The sequence below is a fragment of the Aotus nancymaae genome, unplaced genomic scaffold (assembly GCF_030222135.1).
Source record: "Aotus nancymaae isolate 86718 unplaced genomic scaffold, 86718_ANA_hifiasm-v0.15.2.pri h1tg000049l, whole genome shotgun sequence".
In the NCBI taxonomy this organism is placed as follows: domain Eukaryota; kingdom Metazoa; phylum Chordata; class Mammalia; order Primates; family Aotidae; genus Aotus; species Aotus nancymaae.
The window spans coordinates 11096422-11117904 of record NW_026988463.1 but is presented as its reverse complement, the minus strand read 5'-3'; the positions used below and the strand labels follow the sequence as shown (position 1 = coordinate 11117904).

General features: G+C 50.7%; 1 protein-coding gene across 5 annotated transcripts in view; it reads right to left on the bottom strand.

Annotated features, from left to right (window-relative positions):
* MYH11 (myosin heavy chain 11) overlaps positions 1 to 21483 on the bottom strand; it is a 164371-nt gene that overhangs the window by 35759 nt on the left and 107129 nt on the right. For all 5 annotated transcript variants that reach the window (XM_064362464.1, XM_064362466.1, XM_012477419.3 and 2 more), the window contains 12 exons: positions 20647 to 20799; positions 18942 to 19115; positions 17341 to 17514; positions 14026 to 14140; positions 11000 to 11193; positions 8556 to 8677; positions 8384 to 8453; positions 8078 to 8238; positions 5713 to 5821; positions 3110 to 3241; positions 2813 to 3019; positions 1323 to 1460 (listed from right to left, as the gene is read on the bottom strand). In XM_064362464.1, the coding sequence (XP_064218534.1) occupies positions 1323 to 1460; positions 2813 to 3019; positions 3110 to 3241; positions 5713 to 5821; positions 8078 to 8238; positions 8384 to 8453; positions 8556 to 8677; positions 11000 to 11193; positions 14026 to 14140; positions 17341 to 17514; positions 18942 to 19115; positions 20647 to 20799 (1749 nt within the window). The remainder of the gene's footprint in view (positions 1 to 1322; positions 1461 to 2812; positions 3020 to 3109; positions 3242 to 5712; positions 5822 to 8077; positions 8239 to 8383; positions 8454 to 8555; positions 8678 to 10999; positions 11194 to 14025; positions 14141 to 17340; positions 17515 to 18941; positions 19116 to 20646; positions 20800 to 21483) is intronic.

The window sequence follows — 21483 nt, the reverse complement described above, 5'->3', positions numbered from 1 at the left end:
GTGTTTTTCTCTAGAATCCATGTTTCAATTTTATTAATTTCCATACAAACAGTTGAAAGAAAAGCCCATGTTATAGCCAAATGCAACTAGAGTTTTAAATGGTAAAGAGAAGTCTCTCAACAATTTCCAAAATCTGGCCATTTCTCATCTCGTGCCAGTCTGTCCCTCACACTGTATGTTCAGCTAAAGGTGCCCTTCTTCCATTCCTGCCACTGGCCAGCTCTTCCCTGCCCGAGAACCTTTGCACCATGTGCCAACCAGCTGAGATGCTCTCCTATTCCCCTCTAACTGCTTCTCGCTCTCCAGGTTTCTGCTTAAATGTCACCTCCTCCAGGAAGCCTTCTCCGAATACCCTTCCTCTATCCCCCATTGCCATACTCCTTTTTTTTTTCTTTTTTTGAGACAGAGTCTCACTCTGTTGCCCAGGATGGAGTGCAGTGGTGCGCTCTCAGCGCACTGCAACCACCACCTCCCAGGTTCAAGTGATTCTCCTGCCTCAGCCCCCTGAGTAGCTAGGATTACAGGCACAGACCACCACACCCAGCTAATTTTTTGTATTTTCAGTAGAGATGGGGTTTCACTAAGTTGGCCAGGCTGGTCTCAAACTCCTGACGTCGGGTAATCCACCTGTTTCAGACTCCCACGGTGCTTGGATTACAGGCATGAGCCACCACACCTAGCCTGCTGCACTCTTCTGGTGAACATTTCCTTCAGAGCCCTGATCACCACAGTAAATGGTAGTTATTTGCCATCTCACTAGAGTATAAGCCCCATGATGGCAGGGTCCTCCTTCACCATGTATACCTGCATCTAACAGCCTAGTTCACAGTAGGGGCCAAGCTGACATCTAGCTCAAAGTACTCAAAGCAGGACCCTTCCTGGACTACTGACTAGGGTAACCAGCTTGTCCTGGTTTGCCAAGGGCTTTTCTGCTTTGAGAACAGAAAGACCCAAATCCCCCAAATCCCCCCGATCCTGGTGAGCCTGTCGTTTTCAACGCAGAAGCTTGATTCCACTCTTTTTTTTTCTTGAGACAGAGTCTCACTCTGTCACCCAGGCTACAGTGCAGTGGCATGATCTTGGCTCACTGAAACCTCCACCTCCCAGGTTCAAGTGATTCTCCTGCCTCAGCCTTCCGAGTAGCCGGGATTACAGGCATTCACCACCACGCCTGGCTGATTTTTGTATTTTTAGTAGAGACAGGAGTTTCACCCTGTTGGCCAGGCTAGTCTCAAACTCCTGGCCTCAAGTGATCTGCCCACTTCGGCCTCCCAAAGTGCTGGGATTTTTGGCGTGAGCCACCACATCCAGCCCTTACTCACTTTTGACAGTTTGTTGTTTTGATCATCCATAACCAGGATCTCATCCTCCAGTTTCTTGATCTTGGCCTCGGCCGTGACCTTCTCAAGTTGCAGCTTCTGCCTTGCAGCTTCCTCCTCCTCCAGCTGCTCTTCAAGGTCCTTTGTTGCGGAGGGAAAAGAATAACAGCTTTGATCATAACAAATTTACTCTTGTGGTGATCTTGGGACTAATGAGCACAGGGGCTAGGCCTGATGATGCCCAGAATTCTGTAGCCTCCTAAAAAGAAGAAATAAAAGGCCTGGACATGGGCAGGGTGGTTCACACTTGTAATCCTAGCACTTTGGGAGGCCGAGGGGAGTGGATCACTTGAGGTCAGGAGTTCGAGACAAGCCTGGCCAACATGGTGAAACCCATCTCTACTAAAACTACAAAAAAATTAGCTAGGTGTGGTGGCAGGTGCCTGTAGTCCCAGCTCCTCTGGAGGCTGAGGTAGGAGAATCATTTGAACCTGGGAGGCAGAGGTTGCAGTGAGCTGAGATTTTACCACTGCACTCCAGCCTGGGCAATACAACAAGACTCCATCTCAAAAAGACCTGGGTAAGCTGCTTGGTTTCATGGAACCTCAACCTTCTCATCTATAAAATGGGCACAGTAGGTACCATGGTGGTTTTAGAATCTATCCACAAATTCTTTGCTACTCTAAAAAGGTGGGCACTAATTCTCTTCCCCTTGAGTGTGGGTTAGATTTAAGGATTTGCTTCTTTTTTGTTGTTTTTTGTTTCGTTCTGATTTGCACAAGACTGGCAGATAGACTTTACTCATAATGATTTGCTTCTAACAACAACAAAAAAAAAATCAGGAGGAAGTGATGGAGTGTAACTTCAGAGATCAAGCTATAAAAGGTATCGTGGCTTCCTTTCTCCTCTCTCTCAGATCACTCTTTCTGAGGGAACTCTACCGCCATGTTGGAAGGACACTCAAGCCGCCTTGAGGAGAGGCCTTCATGGTAAGGAACTGAGGCCTCCTGCCAATAGCTGTGTGAGTGAGCCACATGGAATGGGTCCTCCAGCCCCAGTTGAGCCTTCAGATGACTGCAGCCCAGCCAACATCTTGACTGCAACCTCAGGCCAGACCCTTACCAGAACCACCCACCTAAGCAACTCTCAAATTTCTGACTGTGCAAGATAAATGCTTACTATTTCTATCTGCTGAGTTTGGCATGTTTTGTTACGTAGCAATAGCTAACAAACACAATTATCCTCCACTTAGGCTTCTGTAGTGGAAAAGGGGTTAGCACATGCAAGTCAGGGCAGTAGAACAGAGTGGGCTTGCTATGTTTAAATCCCAACCCCAGCTGTGTGGCCTTGATGAGATGATCGACCATCTCCAAGCCTCAGTCTCATCATCTGTCCCAGCAGGGACACGTATCCCTGGATGCACCTCCACAGACCCTCCGCAGTGAGGGTCAAGAGATTTGCTACCCACCACAGGCTGCCCTGCAATGCCTTACCAGCATCTGCTGGGCCATCTTCTTCCTTTCGGCCTGCAGCTGCTGGCCCCTATCTTCCTCCTCCTCCAGGCGGGCCTCCATCTCATGCAGGATCTCCTCCAGCTCCTGCTTCTTGGCCGCCAGCCGCACTCGCATTTCCTCAGCCTCCGCATACAGCTCTGTCTCGGCCTGCAGCTGTTCTTGTAGCAGGTTCTTCTCCTCGGCCAGCTGCACACAGCGGGTGGGGAGGAGGCGAGTGAGCCCCACGGGGCCAAGTCCTGCTCCCCGGCAGCCCCAGCCACGCATCCATACAGGTACCTGTGAGTGCTTCTGCTCCAGCTCCTTAAGCTCGTTCTCCGCCTTCTGCTGCCGCTCCTTGGTCTTCTGCAGTTCGTCCTCCTTGGCCTGCATCTCTTCCTCCTGCCGGGTCACCTGCAGCAGTGGCTTCACCTGCACACACATGGGTCAGCCTGTCACTTGTTTTTGTGGCAAAGGGATACGCTGTCGTAATAAATTCGATCGGTGGTTCTGAGCCAGGGACAATGTTGCCGCACCGATCCACACCCAGGGGATGTTGTCTGGAGACACTGCTGGTTGTCACGACTGGCATGGGGGGTGCCTCTGACATCTAGCGGGTAGATGTCAGGGATGCTGCTAAACACTGTAAGTGCACAGGACAGCCCCCACCACAGAGGATTATTCACTCCAAAACAGCAACAGTGGCAAGACTGGGGAGCTCTAAACCAGAGCACCAGACAAGGTGCAAAGGAAGGGAGCAAGTCTCATCTTCCCACTTCAGAACCATCCCAAGAGAGAACTACCGCTGAAAAGTGTACTTCCTTCCAAGGACAACAGGGAGAAAAAAAATCTTTCCAATCCCACCTCCCTATCAGACTCATTATGAACACTGTTTACATTTTCTTCCTGTCTCTTTCTCTATGTTTAAAAAATAGACTTGGCCGGGTGCAGTGGCTCACGCCTGTAATCCCAACACTTTGGGAGGCCGAGGCGGGTGGATCACAAATGAGGTCAGGAGATGGAGACCATCCTGGCCAACATGGTGAAACCCCATCTCTACTAAAAATACAAAAATTAGCTGGGCGTGGTGGCCCCTGCCTATAATCCCAGATACTTGGGAGGCTGAAGCAGGAGAATCACTTGAACCAGGGTGGTGGAGGTTGCAGTGAGCCGAGACCACGCCATTGCACTCCGGTCTGGCGACAGAGTAAGACTCTATCTCAAAAAAAAAAAAAATATATATATATATATAGACTTAAGATCATACTGTCTAGTGTCAGAGGCTGCTTTTACTATTTAAAATTATAAGATACAGCCAGGCACGTGGTGCATGTCTATAATCCCAACACTTTGGCAGGCCGAGGCAGGCGCTTGAGCCCAGGAGTGTGAGACCAGCCTGAGCGACATCATGAGACCCCATCTCTACAAGAAAAGCAGCCAGGCATGGTGGTGTATGCTTATAGTCCCAGCTACTGAGGGGCTGAGATAGGAAGATCGCTTGAACTCTGGAGGTTGAGGCTGCGGTGAGCCATGATTGTGCCACTGCACTGCAGCCTGCGTGACAGATAAAGTCTAAAAAAATTATAAGGTATTTATTATCCCATGCTGTTTCCATGCTGTTACATCATTCTTACAACTTTAGATAGCCATCTTTTTTATCTATTTATTTAGGGATGGTCTTGTTCTGTCACCCAGGCTGGAGTACAGTGACACAATCAGCTCACTGCAGCCTTGAACTCCTGGCCTCAAGCAATCCTCCCACCCCAGCTCCAGAGTAGCTGGGACTACAAGCACATGCCACAGTGTCCAGCTAGACAGCTAGGTAGCAGTCATTTTTTTTTTTTTTTTAGCAGACCTATTCAGTATCCAAGCCATCACTTTTAATAGCTGAAAAACATTCCATTGATGGATGAACCGTTGCTGAACTCATCATTCAGCTAGGACTGGACATTGAAATTCTGCTATTGTAAATAAGGAAACAATAAATGCCCTTAACTCTTGAATTTCTTGAAGACTATTTTCTTTTTTGAGATGGAGTCTTGCTCTGTCGCCCTGGCTGGAGTACCGAGGTGTGATCTTGCCTCACTGCAACCTCCACCTCCCGGGTTCAAGAGATTCTCCCACCTCAGCCTGCCAAGTAACTGGGATTACAGGCATGCACCACCATGCCCGGCTAATTTTTGAATTTTTAGTAAAGATGGGGTTTCGCCATGTGGCTGGGCTGGTCTCAAACTTCTGACCTCAGGTACTCCTGACCTCATCTTCCCACCTTGGCCTCCTGAAGTGCTGGGATTACAGGCGTGAGCCACCGCACCCAACTAAGACAATTTTCTTAGGATAGGTTTTCAGAAGTTGGTTCAGTGGGGTGATTATTTCCTAGAAGCAGCATCTGCTTTAGGATGCTTCCCTGAGCTGCCTCCCAACTCCTTGTTTTCAAGCCCATGCCTGGCAATAAGGAGGCCCCCGCTATGGACTCCAGCAGCTTCCTTCATGCACGTGTCACAGTCTGCCATCACGCATCTGTGTCTGCGATGATCTGTTTATCATCTACTCCCGCATTCAGCCAGAATATTCAGAGGCCAGGGACGATGATACCTGTTCACAGCTGCACCCCCAGCACCTATCCTGTGCCTGGCATACAGTAGGCACTCAGTATCTATTTGCTTGGTGCAAAAGCCTTGCACCAATGTATACACTCAAGGGCGCATGAGGAAAAGCCTAGTCAATTGCGACAGAGCGTGAGTTTGTGCCGTGGGTACTGTGCAACCAGCACCACTACAGGCACCAGTTGAGTCCAGAGGCCTTGACTGTGCCAGCAACAGAAAAGATACACTATTGGCCAGGTGAGGTGGCTCACACCTGCAATCCAGCACCTGGGAAGGAGGCTGGGGCAGAGCACTCACCTTGGTGAAAAGCCTCCACCACTGCCAGTTCCGCAGCTTGAGGTAGGCGGCGCAGTTCCTCTGAATCACCTTCATGGCTGTCAGCTGCTGCTGCCTCTTTGCAAAAGCCCTAAGGAGGGGGAAGAGAAGATGGGGAAGGAGTCATGAAGCCTCATCCTGCTGTCCACAGAGCCCTGCCCCGCAGTGTCCCAAACCTGCATAGGGACGTGCTCAGATTCTTCCAGAAACCCTGTGTTACACATGTATTGTCTGGCTGCTCACAACTTAAATCATCTACAGGTTAGAGCCTCTCTCAGCGGGCCAGGAAGACCCAGGGCTTGCAACACGCCCTGGACAGCCGTGATCCAAACACCACTCAGAAAACACGTCCATGTGCCTCACTCCTAAGGGGCTCCTATACACTCCAGCTGCACCAGCTGTTTCTTTTTCTTTCTTTTTTTTTTGAAATGGAGTTTGGTTTTGTTGCCCAGGCTGGGGTACAGTGGCACGATCTTGGCTCACTGTAACCTCCGCCTCCCGGGTTCAATTGATTCTCCTGCCTCAGCCTCCAGAGTAGCTGAGATTAGAGGCACCCACAACCATGCCTGGCTAATTTTTGTATTTTAGTAGAGATGGAGTTTCACATGTTGGCCAGGTGAGTCTCAGACTCCTGACCTCAGATGATCCACTCTTTGGCCTTCCAAAGTGCTGGGATTAAAGGCGGGAGCCACTGAGCCCAGCCTACACCAGCTATTTCTGACAAACCTATTCTTTTTTTTTTTTTTTTTCTTTTTTTCAGAGACAGGGTCTAGCTCTGCGGCCCAGGCTGGAATACAGTGGCATGATCATGGCTCACTGCAGCCTCAAATTCCTGGGCTCAAGTGATCCTCCCACCTCAGCCTCCCAAGTAGCTGGGACTGCAGGCACATGCTATCATGCCCAGCTAATTGTTAAAGTTTTTTTTTTTTTTTTTTTGTAGAGATAGGAGTCTTGCCATGTTGCCCAGGCTGGCCTCAAACTCCTGGGCTCAAGCAATCCTCCTGCCTCAGCCTCTCAAAGTGCTGGGATTACAGATGTCAGCGACCGCACCCAGCCCTGTCAAACCTGTTCTCCCCCGGGTTGTTTTAGGAATCTCAAACTGTGACCCTGATCCGGAACTCTTCTCATTTAAGGGCTCTTGCACTGAGAAACTGTAGCACAGTGAACGTAATTCTGTTTTCCCTGCGTGGCTGCCATTCTGGATACGGGAAAACTTTAAGAATAAAATTGCCCCAGTTATCTTGGAAGCAGGAGGGATAGCAACAGGAAAATCAGTAACAAAATTGGTGAAGTTAGGTCTGTTGCAGAAGGACTAAGAGCTCCCAAATCTGGCCTTGACCTTCTTGGGTCCACGTGTCAACCTGACACATCAGGGCCCTGCAGGTGAGGGTGTGGTCTCTACCCAGTGACAACACAGACGGCCACTCCGCCTGTTCCTGCAGTCCCTTGGGTGTGACTTTCATTGAGGAACCTGAGCCCTTCCCTGGGACATCACACCCTCCAAAGCCCTGCCTTATAAATCCCACTGGGACCTGGAGATCGAGACACGGTCAAGTCCTTTTTCCTCGTTACTTTATCAAATTCTAACATTTCTAGACCAGGTGCAGTGGCTCACGCCTGTAATCCCAGCACTTTGGGAGGCTAAGGAGGGCGGATCACTTGAGACCAGGAGTTCGAGACCAGCCTGGCCAACATGGAGAAACCCCATCTCTATTAAAAATACAAAAATTATCCCAGTGTGGTACTGTGTGCCTGTAATTCCAGCTACTTGGGAGGCTGAGACACGAGAATCGCTTGAGTCCAACAGGCGGAGGTTGCTGTGAGTCAAGATTGCGCCACTGCACTCCAGCCCGGGTGAGAGAGAGAGACTCTCAAAAGAAAGAAAGAAAAGAAAGAAAGGAGGGAAGGGGAAGGGAAGGGAGGAAGAAAGAAAGACAGAAAGACAACACCACCAAACATTTCCGACCTGAGAGCCAGGCACTGTTCTAAGCTCTCATCACGCATTATCTCAGTGACACCTCATAAACAGCTCCCTGAGATCAAAAGGATTATGCCGTTTCTAGCCAAAAACTTGAAACTCAGAGAGGTGGAGTAACTTGCCCAAGGTTTATCGGCAAAACCTCGGGGAGCCAGGATGAGAACCCAAGTCTAAAACTCGTTCCTTCCCTGCACTCATAACGGTACATTTATTTAAGGTAGAAGCATTTCTTCCCTCTCAAGAAAAGGCTGTCATTCAATCAATAATGCATCTCAAACAGGTGGCCTCTTAGAATCGGGGAATCAGAACGGAAAGGCCCCTGTTAGTGATTCGTGCTCAAGGTATCAGGATGTAGGAAAGCATCTTTACTTTCTTGCCAAGTAGCCACGACACATCGCCTGGAAGGCCATGATGACGTCAGTGATCTTCAAGTCTCGTTCCTCCTCCAGGTGGGCCAGGACCCCGGTTCGGAAGAAGATTTTGCTCTGCCCGATCCTGTATAAGTTGGGGTCAAGTTCCAGGGCTTTGATCTGCAGAAGGAGGAAAAAGAAGCGCTCTTGATTTCTGTGGTGGCATTTGGCCAGTGGTGATATGTGGTTAAGAAGGGTCCCGCCAAGAGCAGCAGGTGGCTTGTGGCCAGAGGCTGGGAGGTCTCGGGTGGACTTGCAGACTCACCATGAGGATGCAGGCCTGCTTCCCGTCCATGAAGCCTTTGGGGATGGCATTCGCCGCCAGGATCTCGTAGCTGGAAACACAGAGCAGAAGTCACCTGGCGTACCTCCAGCCTCCATTCCTCTGCCCAGTCCCGCTCACCCCTCCCCTACCTGGGCCAGACCTGGGAACTTACCGTTGGCGGAACTCCTGGAAGACAATCCGGTTGGGGAATCCCTGCCGGCAGATGCGGATGCCCTCCAGCACGCCATTGCACCGCAGCTGCTCCAGCACCAGGAATGCGTCCAGCTTGCCGGACTGCAAAGGCCAAAGAGGGCAGTGGGCTCCTGGGGCCAGGACCTGCGGTGCCGCAGAGCCCCAGACCTCACGCCTGGATGACCCACCTGGCCAGACCACCAGGGTACCAAGAGAAGCACCCAGGGGGTGCTCAGCTGAGGGCCGAGGGGCAAAGCAGCGCCTCTCTCAGGGTTTCCATCTCCCAAGAGAAGCACCCATGGAGTGCTCAGCTGAGGGCCGAGGGGCAAAGCAGCGCCCCTTTCAGGGTTTCCATCTCCCAAGAGAAGCACCCAGGGGGTGCTCAGCTGAGGGCCGAGGGGCAAAGCAGTGCCCCTCTCAGGGTTTCCATCTCCCAAGAGAAGCACCCAGGGGGTGCTCAGCTGAGGGCCGAGGGGCAAAGCAGTGCCCCTCTCAGGGTTTCCATCTCCCAAGAGAAGCACCCAGGGGGTGCTCAGCTGAGGGCCGAGGGGCAAAGCAGTGCCCCTCTCAGGGTTTCCATCTCCCAAGAGAAGCACCCAGGCGGTGCTCAGCTGAGGGCCGAGGGGCACAGGGTTTCCATCTCTTTGCTTCGGCACTGGATGCCTCATGATCTCTCTGGTACCTGGTGACGCTGGCATTGCCTGGCTGGAAACTGGGGCTTCCTCCTCGTCACCTCCTCTCCTCTCCCTCACTTCCTGTCCATCAGCGGTTTGATTGTTTCTAGCTCCCAAATACCTCCCAGTTGCCCCACTTCTTTCACCGCCATAGTCTCCACGATCTTCTCCTGCCTGGACACCATAGAAACCACCACCTGGGCTTCCCTCTCCAGTCGTGACTCTCCCCTCAATGCCCTCATTCACTTTCCTCTGTCCTTTTTATTTTTTGAGACAGGGTCCCACTCTATCACCCAGGCTGGAGTCCAGTGGGGCGATTGTGGCTCACTGCAGCCTCAAACTCCTGGGCTCAAGTGATTCTCCCAAATCAGCCTCCCAAGTAGTTGCAACCACAGGCATGTGCTACCACGCCTGGCTAATTCTAAAAAATGTTTTTGTAGAGATAGGGTCTTGCTATGTTGTCCAGGCTAGCCTTGAACTCCTGGCCTCAAGCGATACTCCCACCTCAACCTATATAAGCCCCTCATATAGCCATGAGCCAGCTTATGCCCAGCCTCCTCATTCACTTCCTAAAATGCAAATCTGACCATGACATAGCCCTGCTTAAACACCCCTAACTGCATCCCTAGAGAGAGAAGGCCAAGCTCCAGAAAGAGCAAGGAGTGCCACAATCTAGCCCCTGCCTGCCCATTCAGCCTCATCTCCAGTTCCTACCTCACACCATCACACATTCACAACATGAAATGACCTATTTAGCATTTTCTTTCCTTTTTTTTTTTTTTTTTTTTTTGAGATGGAGTCTTGCTCTATTGCCCCGGCTGGAGTGCAGTGGTGCGATCTCAGCTCACTACAACTTCCGTCTCCCAGGTTCAAGCAATTCTCCTGCCTCAGTCTCCTGAATAGCTGTGCCACCATGCCTGCCTAAATTTTTGTATTTTTAGTAGAGATGGGGTTTCACCATGTTGGCCAGGCTGGTCTCAAACTCCTGACCTCAGGTGATCCACCCATCTTGGCCTCCCAAAGTGCTGGGATTACAGGAGTGAGCCACCATGCCCGGTCTGTCACACATTCTTAAAGTTCAAGTTGGCCAAGAAGCTTTCTCTCAGCCCTGAGGCTGTGGGAAGAGCCCTGGCTCTTCGGTGTTCCTGTAACTGACCACATTCCATCACCATCTTCAGCTGTGTGTCTGTCTCTCCTCAGGTCTCTCATAACCTCAGCACTACTGGCATCTTGTAGAGATTCTCTGCCGGGGGTTGAGGGACTGCCCTGTGCACTGTACAATGCTGAGTGCATCCCCGGCCTCTACCCACTAGATGCTGACTAGCATCCCCCTCCTGGTTGACAACCAAAAATGTCTCTAGACATGTCCACAGAGAGGACACAATTGCCCCAAGCTGAGAACGCCTGCACCAGATTATGAGAAACCCACAGGCAAGGATGACATTTTTCTAACACTGTCTCCCCAGCATCCAGCACAGGGAGGAACCCAGGGAACACTTCCTGGGATAGTGAATAAGTGAGTGGCTGAATGCCCTGCACAGCAACCCAACGGCTGAAAAGTCTCTGGAGGCATCCTTGCTTCCTCCCTCGCCTCCAGGGATGGGGAGTGGGCCCCAGATTCGAACAGCCTTCCCCCGATGGCAGGTGGGGTCCTCGGGGTGGGTGGGGGTGGACGGTGCCTGGGGGACACTGTGACCAGTTGGGGCAGCCACGGCTCTGGGAGCCCCGGGGTCTGGGCGGTGGGCCTCACCCTCTTCTCGTGGTTGGGGATGATGCAGCGCACGAAGTTGGGCGTGGTGTTGCGCAGCGTGGTCATCAGCTTGCCCAGCTGCTCCTTGTACAGCTGCCCCACTGTGCGGAACATGCCCTTCTTGGTCTTGGAGGCGCTGGGCAGCGAGCTCTCCGTCATCTTGGCCATCTGGTCCAGCCCCACGATGCGGTCCACTACGGGGCACAGCCAGGGTGGCATCAGCCTTTGGCCCATCCACCCCTAAACAGGCCAGTGGCCCAGACCCATCCCACCCCCCACCAACCTGCCCGCTCCAATCTTTCCTTCCATCACCAATGCCACCTTCCCAAGTATTGTCTATTTGGGAAATCCTGAGAGCGCCTGAGTGGCAGAAAGAACAAATTCCCTGTGGAGGAGTCATGCTGACCCAGGAGTCAAGCCTGCTCTTGCTGTCCACTCACTGAGTAGCCTTGGCTTGGCACCATCCTGTGCCTCAGTTTCTCTTTCTACAAAAGGGAGGTAATAACACCATCTACCTTCTAGGGCAGGGATAAGAAAATAAGGCACATAAGGCACTTATTCCCTGCCGGCCTCCAACCCTTCATCCACCAACAAATACTGAGGACCTTCTGTGCTCCAGGCCCTGGGGACACTACCGCGAATAAAAAAAAAAAAAGACCTGACCCCCTTAACCCACTTATATCATAGGGAAGGAGACAGACGGTGATCACAGGCGTTAAGTATGGAATACCTTGAGTAGTGAGGTGTGTTTAGAAAAATAAAAATAGGGTAAAGCAGAGAGTGATGAGAGGGATCTCTTAGATAAGGAGGTGGTGTGCTGGGGTCTGTCTGATAAGTTGATATTTGAGCAGAAACCAGAAAGAAATGAGTGGGTCACCATGTAAGTATCCACAGAAGAAATATTCTGAGGCAGAAGATATGGCACACACTCCAAGACAGGAGCCTGGCACATCAGTAAGTGCTCAACAAAAAGTAGGTCTTATCATCATCCGCACCACCATCATCACCACCGTCGTCATCACCATCATCACCACCATCATCCCCACCATCATCCCCACCATCCTCACCACCATCATCCCCACCATCATCCCCACCATCATCCCCACCATCATCCCCACCATCATCCCCACCATCCTCACCACCATCATCCCCACCATCATCCCCACCATCCTCACCACCATCATCCCCACCATCATCCCCACCATCATCCCCACCATCCTCACCACCATCATCCCCACCATCATCCCCACCATCATCCCCACCATCATCCCCACCATCATCACCACCATCATCGCCACCATCCTGACCACCATCCTCACCACCATCCTCACCACCATCCTCACCACCATCCTCACCACCATCACCACCATCCTCACCACCGTCATCACCACCATCATCATCACCATCATCACTGCCGACCACCAGCCCGGCAGGTCCTGCATGTGCCAAGCCCAACGCACAGGCTATGGACTGCACCATTTCTTCACCTGGAACTCAGTTAGATTCCGTGTAACAGTCTTTTTATTGATTGATTGATTGAGACAGGGTCTTACTCTGTCAGCCAGGCAGAAGTGCAGCGGCACGACCTTGGCTCACTGCAACCTCCACCTCTCAGATCCAAGTGCTTCTCCTGCCTTGTCCTCCCGAGTAGCTGGGATTACAAATGCTTATCACTACACTCAGCTAATTTTTCTGTTATTTTTATCGTTTATTTTTAGTTTTATTTTTTCTTGCTCTGTCACCCAGGCTGGAGTCCAGAGGCTCTATCTATCTCAGCTCACTGCAACCGCCACCCCCTGGGTTCAAGCGATTCTTCTGCCTCAGCCTCCCAAGTAGCTGGGGTTACAGGCACCGGCCACCACACCTGGTTAGTTTTTGTATTTTCAGTAGAGACGGGATTTTTCAATGTTGGCCAGGCTGGTCTTGAACTCCTGACCTCAGATGATCCGCCCGCCTCTCCTCCCATGGTACTGGGATTACAGGTGTGAGCCACTGCACACAGCCCCATGCAACAATCTCTCTGCTAGTCTTTTTAAGTCTCCTCTCTCCCACAAGACTGGGCTTCCACAGGGGAGGGGCTGCAGGCTTCATCATGTGTCCTGGGGTGACACAGACCCAGGGTGCGATGCTGCTCCCCAGACCCAAAGCCCAGCACATGGTTGAGGCACAGCAGGCCCTTCCTGGAGCCTTTTTTAGCATGCTTAAAACAAGAGGAGGCCGGCCTGGGTGCAGTGGTTCACGCCTGTAATCCCAGCACTTTGGGAGGCCAAGGTGGGCGGATCACCTGAGGTCAAGAGATTGAGACCAGCCTGGTCAACATGATGAAACTCTATCTCTACTAAAAATACAAAACTTGGCTGGGCATGGTGGTGTATGCTTGTAATCCCAGCTACCTGGGAGGCTGAGGCAGGAGGATCCCTGGAACCGGGAGGTGGAGGCTGCAGTGAGCTAAGATCGCGCCACTGCGCTCCAGCCTGGGCGACAGAGCGAGATTCCATCTCAACAAAATAAATAGATAGATAGATAAAAAATCAATAAAAAGCACTCCAGGGGGTCGTGATGGATGCTTGAGTGTGAGCACCGCTGGTCTAATTTAACCCTCACAATGCCCCTAGGAGAGGTGGCAACTATTACTGTATTTCCCGGTTTTACTAATGAGGACAATGAACTTAAGGACACTGAGTGACTTGTCCAAGACCACAGAGCTAGGAGGGGACAGAGACAAGATGCAGCCAAATCCTTCTGACTCTGGACGGGGCCATCTAACTCCCCGTGCCTGGCACGCTGTTTCTCCCATCTATTGCCTGAGCCCTGACCTCAGGACCTCATCCCCTGGGGACCATGGAGGATTGACAGGTTCAGGGACCACCGTTCAGGAAGAGACCGAGTGCTTCAACAAGACATCACCAACACGTGCCAGTGCCCCCATGCAAAGGCGTCCCCCCCTGGGGCGGGTGTGGGCGTCAGGGGACTTGGGTGTTCAATTCTCCAGCTCAAAGCAGCTTCCAGAGCAGAGAAGCCCTTACCGTCCTTCCACAGGTCGGCCACAAACTTGTCTGAGGAGGCGTTGAGCAGAGAAGTCACATTGTCATTCAGTGGGTCCATGTTCTTGGTCAGCCAGGCACTCGCGTTATAGTCCACCTGCCAAGGACACCCTGCTGGTCAGATTCCTTGGGAAACTAAAAACTTAGAAACGAAGGCCAGGACCCCAGCCCTCCCATTGCCCTTCCAGATCTTCTGAAGTCAGAGAGGAAATGACGTTTATGGCCACCATGATGGGACTCCACAAACATCAATGCAGAGACCAACAGATCAGGGACCTGTGTCCATGCAGCAGGAAATCAGCCAAGGATACCTATTGCTGAGAAAGCCTAGTTTCTTTTCTTTTAATTTTCTTTATTTTTATTTTTTTGAGATGGTGTCTGGCTCTGTCGCCCAGGCTTGAGTGCAGTGGTGCCATCTCGGCTCACTGCAACCTCTGCCTCCTGGGTCCAAGAGAGTCTCCTGCCTCAGCCTCCCAAGTAGCTGGGATTACAGGCACCTGCCACCACACTCGGCTAATTTTTGTATTTTTAGTAGAGACAGATTTCACCATGTTGGCCAGGCTGGTCTTGAACTCCTTGCCTTCTGATCTGCCCATTTCAGCCTCCCAAAGTGCTGGGATTACAGGTGTGAGCCACCACGCCAGGCCAGGGAAAGCCTAGTTTCTATTCTACATTATTCTAGTAATGCTGCTGTGGTCGCCACCACACGCAGCCTCATGCAGCAACCTCTCTGCTTGTCTGTGAGTCTCATCTCTCCCACAAGACTGTGGCTCCCACAGGGGAGGGGCTGCAGGCTTAGGGGCCCCTAAGTCAGCACAGTGCCTGTGAGTTACACAAGATTAAGAGATTTCACGATGGCAGATGCCCTCCCACAGACATGCAAAAATTTCTCCTCATCTTCCCAATCATCCTGGTTTATAAGTTAGGTGTGGTGGGTGAGCACGATGGCTCATGCCAATAATCCTAGCACTTTGGGAGGCCAAGGTGGGTGGATTACTTGAGGTCAGGAGTTCGAGACCAGCCTGACCAACATGGTGAAACCCTGTCTCTAATAAAAATACAAAAAAAAAAAAAAAACTGAAAAAAACTAACCAGGCATGGTGGCGCATGCCTTTAATCCCAGATACTCGGGAGGGCTGAGGCAGGAGAATTGCTTCAAGCTGGGAGGCAGAGGTTGCAGTGAGCTGATACTGTGTCACTGCACTCCAGCCTGGGCAACAGAGCGAGACTCTTTCTCAAAATAAATAAGTAAATAAATAAATAAAGCGTGGCATCTTCTTTCCCACTCTCTAAGGAGCCTAATTTGTAACTCGGAGATTCTGATATATGGATATAGAGAAAAAGGACACGGCGCTTTTTACATTCCTAACTCGAACACTGACCGTGCCCAAAGCCCTAATTTTTATTATGGTGAATATTAAATGAAGGGACCTGATAATACAGCTCTGCTGGGTTATTACGGGATGAGGTTATCAGGATAATAGCTAGGCTTGATCTGAGAGAAGACTGAAAATAAAAAAAAAGTAGGGAAGCAGGGAAAAGTGTTGTCTCTATATGCTTAAAGGAACATACACTCCCTTGAATATAGGCTAGGAGTTAGGATTTTGGTAAAGGCCCAGATAGTAGATATTTTTGGCTTGGCAAGTCACAGAGTGCTTTGTGTTTGTCTGTGTGTCTGTCCGTCTTTCTCTGTTGCCCAGTCTGGAGTGCAGTGGTGCAATCTCAGCTCACAGCAACCTCTGCCTTCCTGGGTCAAGCCATTCTCTTGCTCGGCCTCCTGGGTAGCTGAGATTCCAGGCTTGTGCCACCACGCCCAGCTAATTTTTTTTTTGTTATTTTTAGCAGAGGGGTTTCCCCACGTTGGCCAGGCTGGTCTCAAAGTGCTGACCTCAAGTGATCCACCTGCCTCGGTGCTGGGATGACAGGCACGAGCCACCGTGCCCACCCAAGTCATAGTCTTTGTCACAGCTACTCAATTCTGCTGTAGTACAAAAGCAGCCACAGACATTATGTAAACAAATGGGCATGTCTGTGTTCCAATAAAACTTTATTTGCAATAACGAGCTGTGAGCCAGATTGGACTCTACTTCCAGCGCCTAGTATAGAGCACTACCTGTTCCCATGATGCAGTGGGGATACTGAGGTGTCAAAAGAATATCACAATTCTGCAAGCCAGACTAAGCTATGCCTTTTGTACATTACCTAGGACCCTTGGGAGCCATAGGGCAAGGGACTATATAATAGTAGCCAAGGCATGATGATGATGATGATGATGATGATGAATACAACTATCAGAAATTTCCCTGGCCAGAGCAGACTGACAATAGCAAACCCTAGGCCATGATAAGGGAGACTTTGTTGAAGCCAGGGTGTGAATTTATTAATCACCCCATCCCAGTTGGCTCCGCCTGTTGGGTATAACTTGTAGCAGGAAGGATTGAGAGTCTATACAAGAAAGAGCAGGCTGAGGCTAGGTACAGGGGCTCATGCCCGTAATCCCAACACTTCAGGAAGCTGAGGTGGGAGGATCGCTTGAGCCCAGGAGTTCAAGACCAGCTTGGGCAACATAGCAAGACCCCATCTCTAGACATAATTTAAAACTTTAGCTGGGCAGCCAGGTGCAGTGGTTCATGCCTATAATCCCAGCACTTGGGGGGACCAAGGCGGGTGGATTACCTGAGGTCAGGAGTTAGAGACCAGTCTGGGCAACATGGTGAAACCCCATCTGTACTAAAAGTACAAATATTAGCTGGGTGTGTCAGCAGGTGCCTGCAATTCCAGCTACATGTGAGGCTGAGGCAGGAGAATTGCTTGAACCCGGAGGCAGAGGTTGTGGTGATCAGAGATCATGCCACTGCACTCCAGCCTGGGTGACAAGAGCAAAACTCCATGTAAAATAAAACAATTTAATTGGCCACAGTGGTGTACACCTGTAGTCCCAGCTACTCGGGAGGCTGAGGCAGGAGGATCACTTGAGCCCAGGACGTTCAGGCTATAGTGAGCTATAATCGCACCATTGCACTCCAGCCTGGGTGACAAAGCGAGACCCTGTCTCCAACAAAAACAGAAAGAAAGAGCAGCCGGACATTCCAGTTGGAAAACATGAGAGAGGCTGCAGCTGACACCTTACAGATGCGTAGGCCAATCACCAACAGGACTTGGTTGGGATGTGCTTTGTAGCAGATGCCTTTGCAGTTCCCAGGCAGCCCAAGGTTCTGCCACTCTCAGACTCTCTCTGCGCTGAGCAGCCACTAGGGCTCCCCTGAGACAGAGCCCCCTGGGCCCTGCGGCTGGTACCTTCCCAGCATAATGGATGATGGAGAACTCGGTCTTGTCTTTGAGCTGCTTGGGCTTCTGGAACTTGGGGTGGTTGCCCTGCTCCGTGCACAGCTTCTCCACAAAAGACTTATCCGTGGCTTTGGGGAACCAGCACTCCTCGTCCAGCAGGGCCAGCACACCTGGGGGGTTGTTCTGTGGGAGACAAGTAGGTTTGAATTAGAGAGAATGCCCAACCTCAGGCATTCCATGAACAGCTGGCCAACTATAAAACACACAGGCAACTTCCGACATCTGATACTGTATTTGCTCAGAGCGGAGATGCGCTGTCTCCAACAAAAACAGAAAGAAAGAACAGCCTGGACCTCATGGGAGCAAACATTATATTCTGCCTTCCATCCCTGATACTGGTCCATTGGGCGCAGGGTAATTTGAGGGTAGATTTGGAAGCATCACCCCACCTCTTGTTTGCTGCTGCCCCCTAGTGGGCAACACACAAGCAACATCATGAAGAAATCATAATTCTTGCGAATGAGTTTGTTGCTTGACTTGAATTCACCTAGGGTTCCTGTTAGAAAAGTTGTTTTGGAGACAGGTTCTCACCGTGTCATCCAGGCTGGAATGCAGTGGTGCAATCTCGGATCACTGCAACCTCTGCCTCCAGGGCTCAAGCAATCCTCCCACCTCAGCCTCCCAAATAGCTGGGACCATGGGCGTCCACCACCATGCCTGGCTAATTTTTTTGTGTTTTTTGTAGAGATGGGGATTCACTGTATTGCTCAGGCTGGTCTCAAAACTCCTGGGCTCAAGCGATCCTCCTGCCTCAGCCTCCCAAAACGCTGGGATTACAGGCGTGAGCCACCGTGCGCGGCCCTGAAGCATTTCTTTGTGACTGAGAAATAGCGTGTGCAAATTTGGTGGTGTTCATTGGTCACCTACTATGTCCATGGTTCTGGAAGTTTGGGATACATTAGTGAACAAAACAAAGGTTACTGCTTTTGGGAATGAAGAAATGGGAGAGGCCAGGTGCAGTGGCTCACGCTGTAATCCCAGCACTTTGGGAGACCGAGGAAGAGGATCCCTTGAGGTCAGGAGTTCGAGACCGGCCTGCGCAACATAGCGAAACCCTGTCTCTACTAAAAAATATAAAAGTTAGCTGGGCGTGGTGGTGCACACCTGTAGTCTTAGCTACTTGGGAGGCTGAGGCAGGAGGATCAGGAGGATCACTTGAGCCTGGCAGGTGGAGGTTGCAGTGAGGCGAGACTGCGCCACTGCACTCCAGCCTGGGCAACACAGCCAGACCCTGTCATAAAAAAAAACAAACAAAAAAGAAATGGCAGAGAAGGGAAGGGAAGGAGGGTAGAGAAGGAAAAAGGAAGGAAAAGGAGGATGGAAGGAAGGCAGAAATTAAAGAAAATACCTTGGATATGAAAATGTGGGTTAATGGAAATTATAACTTAGTTCACAAAGATTCAGCTTACAGCCTTTCAGGACCTGGTGATGGGTGGCGAGGGAGGGGATGCTATGAGCATGGGGAGGCTGTGGGGTCCACGTCAGCTTCACAGAGGCCACACACGTGTGCAAGGTGTGATGGGGGCCGCGCAGGCCCACAGGCCCCTCACCGGCCGCTCGATGAGCTCGATGCAGGGCTGCAGGTCCAGCCCGAAGTCGATGAAGTTCCACTCGATGCCCTCGCGCTGGTACTCCTCCTGCTCCAGGATGAACATGGTGTGGTTGAAGAGCTGCTGCAGCTTCTCGTTGGTGTAGTTGATGCACAGCTGCTCGAAGGAGTTCACCTGAGCACAAGGCATGGGGCGGGGTGTGAGCATCCGGGTATGAAGTCAGAAGACACAGAGCCTCACAGAAGCTCCCCCCGATGGCGCCCCCATCACTGGTCCACATCCTCTCCACAAGAGCCTGTTCTGCCATCCCGGCACCCAGAGGGGTGCTAGGCCCCCACAACATGCCTTCTAGAATCCCCCAGGGCTGACGGAGTTGACATCACGTGGACCTCACACACCTTAAGGATGCTTATCTCCTCCACCTCCACAACCACCTATGGATGGACAAACCTGGTAAAGCATGCTACTGCATTCATAGATGTGGAAACAGAGGCGTACAGAGAAAGTGACTCTGCAGTGGAGCTCTTCTGGGATATCTATCAATCTTAACACCTTCAGGTCAGGTGTGGTGGCTCACAACTGTAATCTCAGCACTTACGGAGCCCAAGTGGCAGGATCACTTGAGGTCAGGAGTTCGAGACCAGCCTGGCAAATGTAGCGAAACCCGTCTCTACTAAAAATACAAAAATTAGCCAGGCACAGTGGCTCGTGCCCGTAATCCCAGCACTTTGGGAGGCCGAGGCTGGTGGATCACTTGAGGTTAGGAGTTCGAGACTAGCATGGCCAATAAGGTGAAATCCCGCCTCTGCCAAAAAAAAAAATTTTTTTTTTAAAGTAAAATTTGGCATGTGCCTATAATCCCAGCTACTCGAGAGGCTGAGGCAGGAGAATCACTTGAACCAGGGAGATGGAGGTTGCAGTCAGCTGAGATCACACTACTGCACTCCAGCCTGGGCGACAGAGTGAGGCTCCATCACAAAAAAACAAAACAAAACAAAACAAAACAAAACAAAAAAAACTTAGATACCTGTAATCCCAGCTACTTAGGAGGCTGAGACAGGAGAATTGCTTGAACTCAGGAGGTGGAGGCTGCAGTGAGCAAGACACTATCTCAAAAAAAAAAAAAAAAAAATCACAAAAAACTTTATTTTTCTCTGGGAACTTTCCTCAAATGGCTGTGTATGGGATCCAATATCTGTATTTCTATTACATGAGGTAATAAAAGCTCCTGCAAACAGTTCTTGGCTTGGAGGTGACCATGTAGCCCAATTCTGGTGAGTAAGAGTCAGTGAGAGTAATTCCAAGACTTGGTTGGAACTGTTAGAAAAGAGATTTTTTTTTTTTTTTTGCCAGGATCACTGAGAGGCAGTCTGGAGCTGTGGCAGCCATCTTGCCACCAGGAGGGGAGAGCCTGCTTGAGAATGGAACGAAATGGAGAAAGGCAGAGAGAGAGAGAGAAAGATGGCGGGAGATCAGACCCTGCCTACTGGATCCAGCTGCATGTCTGGCCTTCTCAGTTCCAGAAACCAAAGCATTTCCTGTTGAATTTCTGTCTCTTGTACCCTCAAGGATCCACCTTTAACTAGACGGCCTCTTACCCTACAGTAGCCATCTACATGCCTTTCTCAAAAATCATGATTCCTCCAAGAAAAGGCCCATCTCAGAGAACCAAGCCCACGGCTGTTACGATCCCACCGAGCTGTACCTCAAAGATCTCAAATCCAGCTATATCCAGGATCCCCAGGAAGGAAGCCCCTTGCCGATGGGTCTTGTCCAGGGCTTTGTTCACTCGAGTGAGTATCCAGCGGAAAAGGCGTTCATATGTTGCCTTGGCCAAAGCCTCCACAGCAAAGTCAGCCTGAAGAGGGGAACCAGGGGAACATGGTTATTTCCAGTGGGCTGCATTTTCACATAAGCCAGGCTGGTGGTGAGTATTCTTATTCTTGGCCAGGCACAGTGGCTCACACCTGTAATCCCAGCACTGTGGGAGGCTGAAGTAGGTGGATCACTAGAGGTCAGGAGTTCAAGACCAGCCTGGCCAACGTGGCAAAAACCCATCTCTACTAAAAATACAAAAATTAGCCAGGCATGGTGGCATGTGCCTGTAGTTCCAGCTGCTTGGGAGACTGAGGCAGGAGAATCATTTGAATGTGGGAGGCAGAGGCTGCAGTGAGCTGAGATTGCACCACTGCACTCCACCCTGGGCAACAGAACAAGACTCACATTCTGCCTAAAAAAAAAAAAAAAAACAAAACAAAAAAACAAAAAACACACACACACAACAACAACAAAACCAACAACCTGACATGGGACTTTGAATACTCTATTACTGAATAAATGAGGGATAAAAAGATAAATGGGTGGATGGATGGACAGATGAATGAATGAATGAATGAATGAATGGAATGACAAGTGGATGGGTGATGAATACATAGAGAGATGAACAGATGGCTGGGTCATGTATGGCTGAATGGACAGATGGATGAATGAAGCATGGATGGACGGATGGGTGAATGGATAGACAGATGAATGGATGGATGGA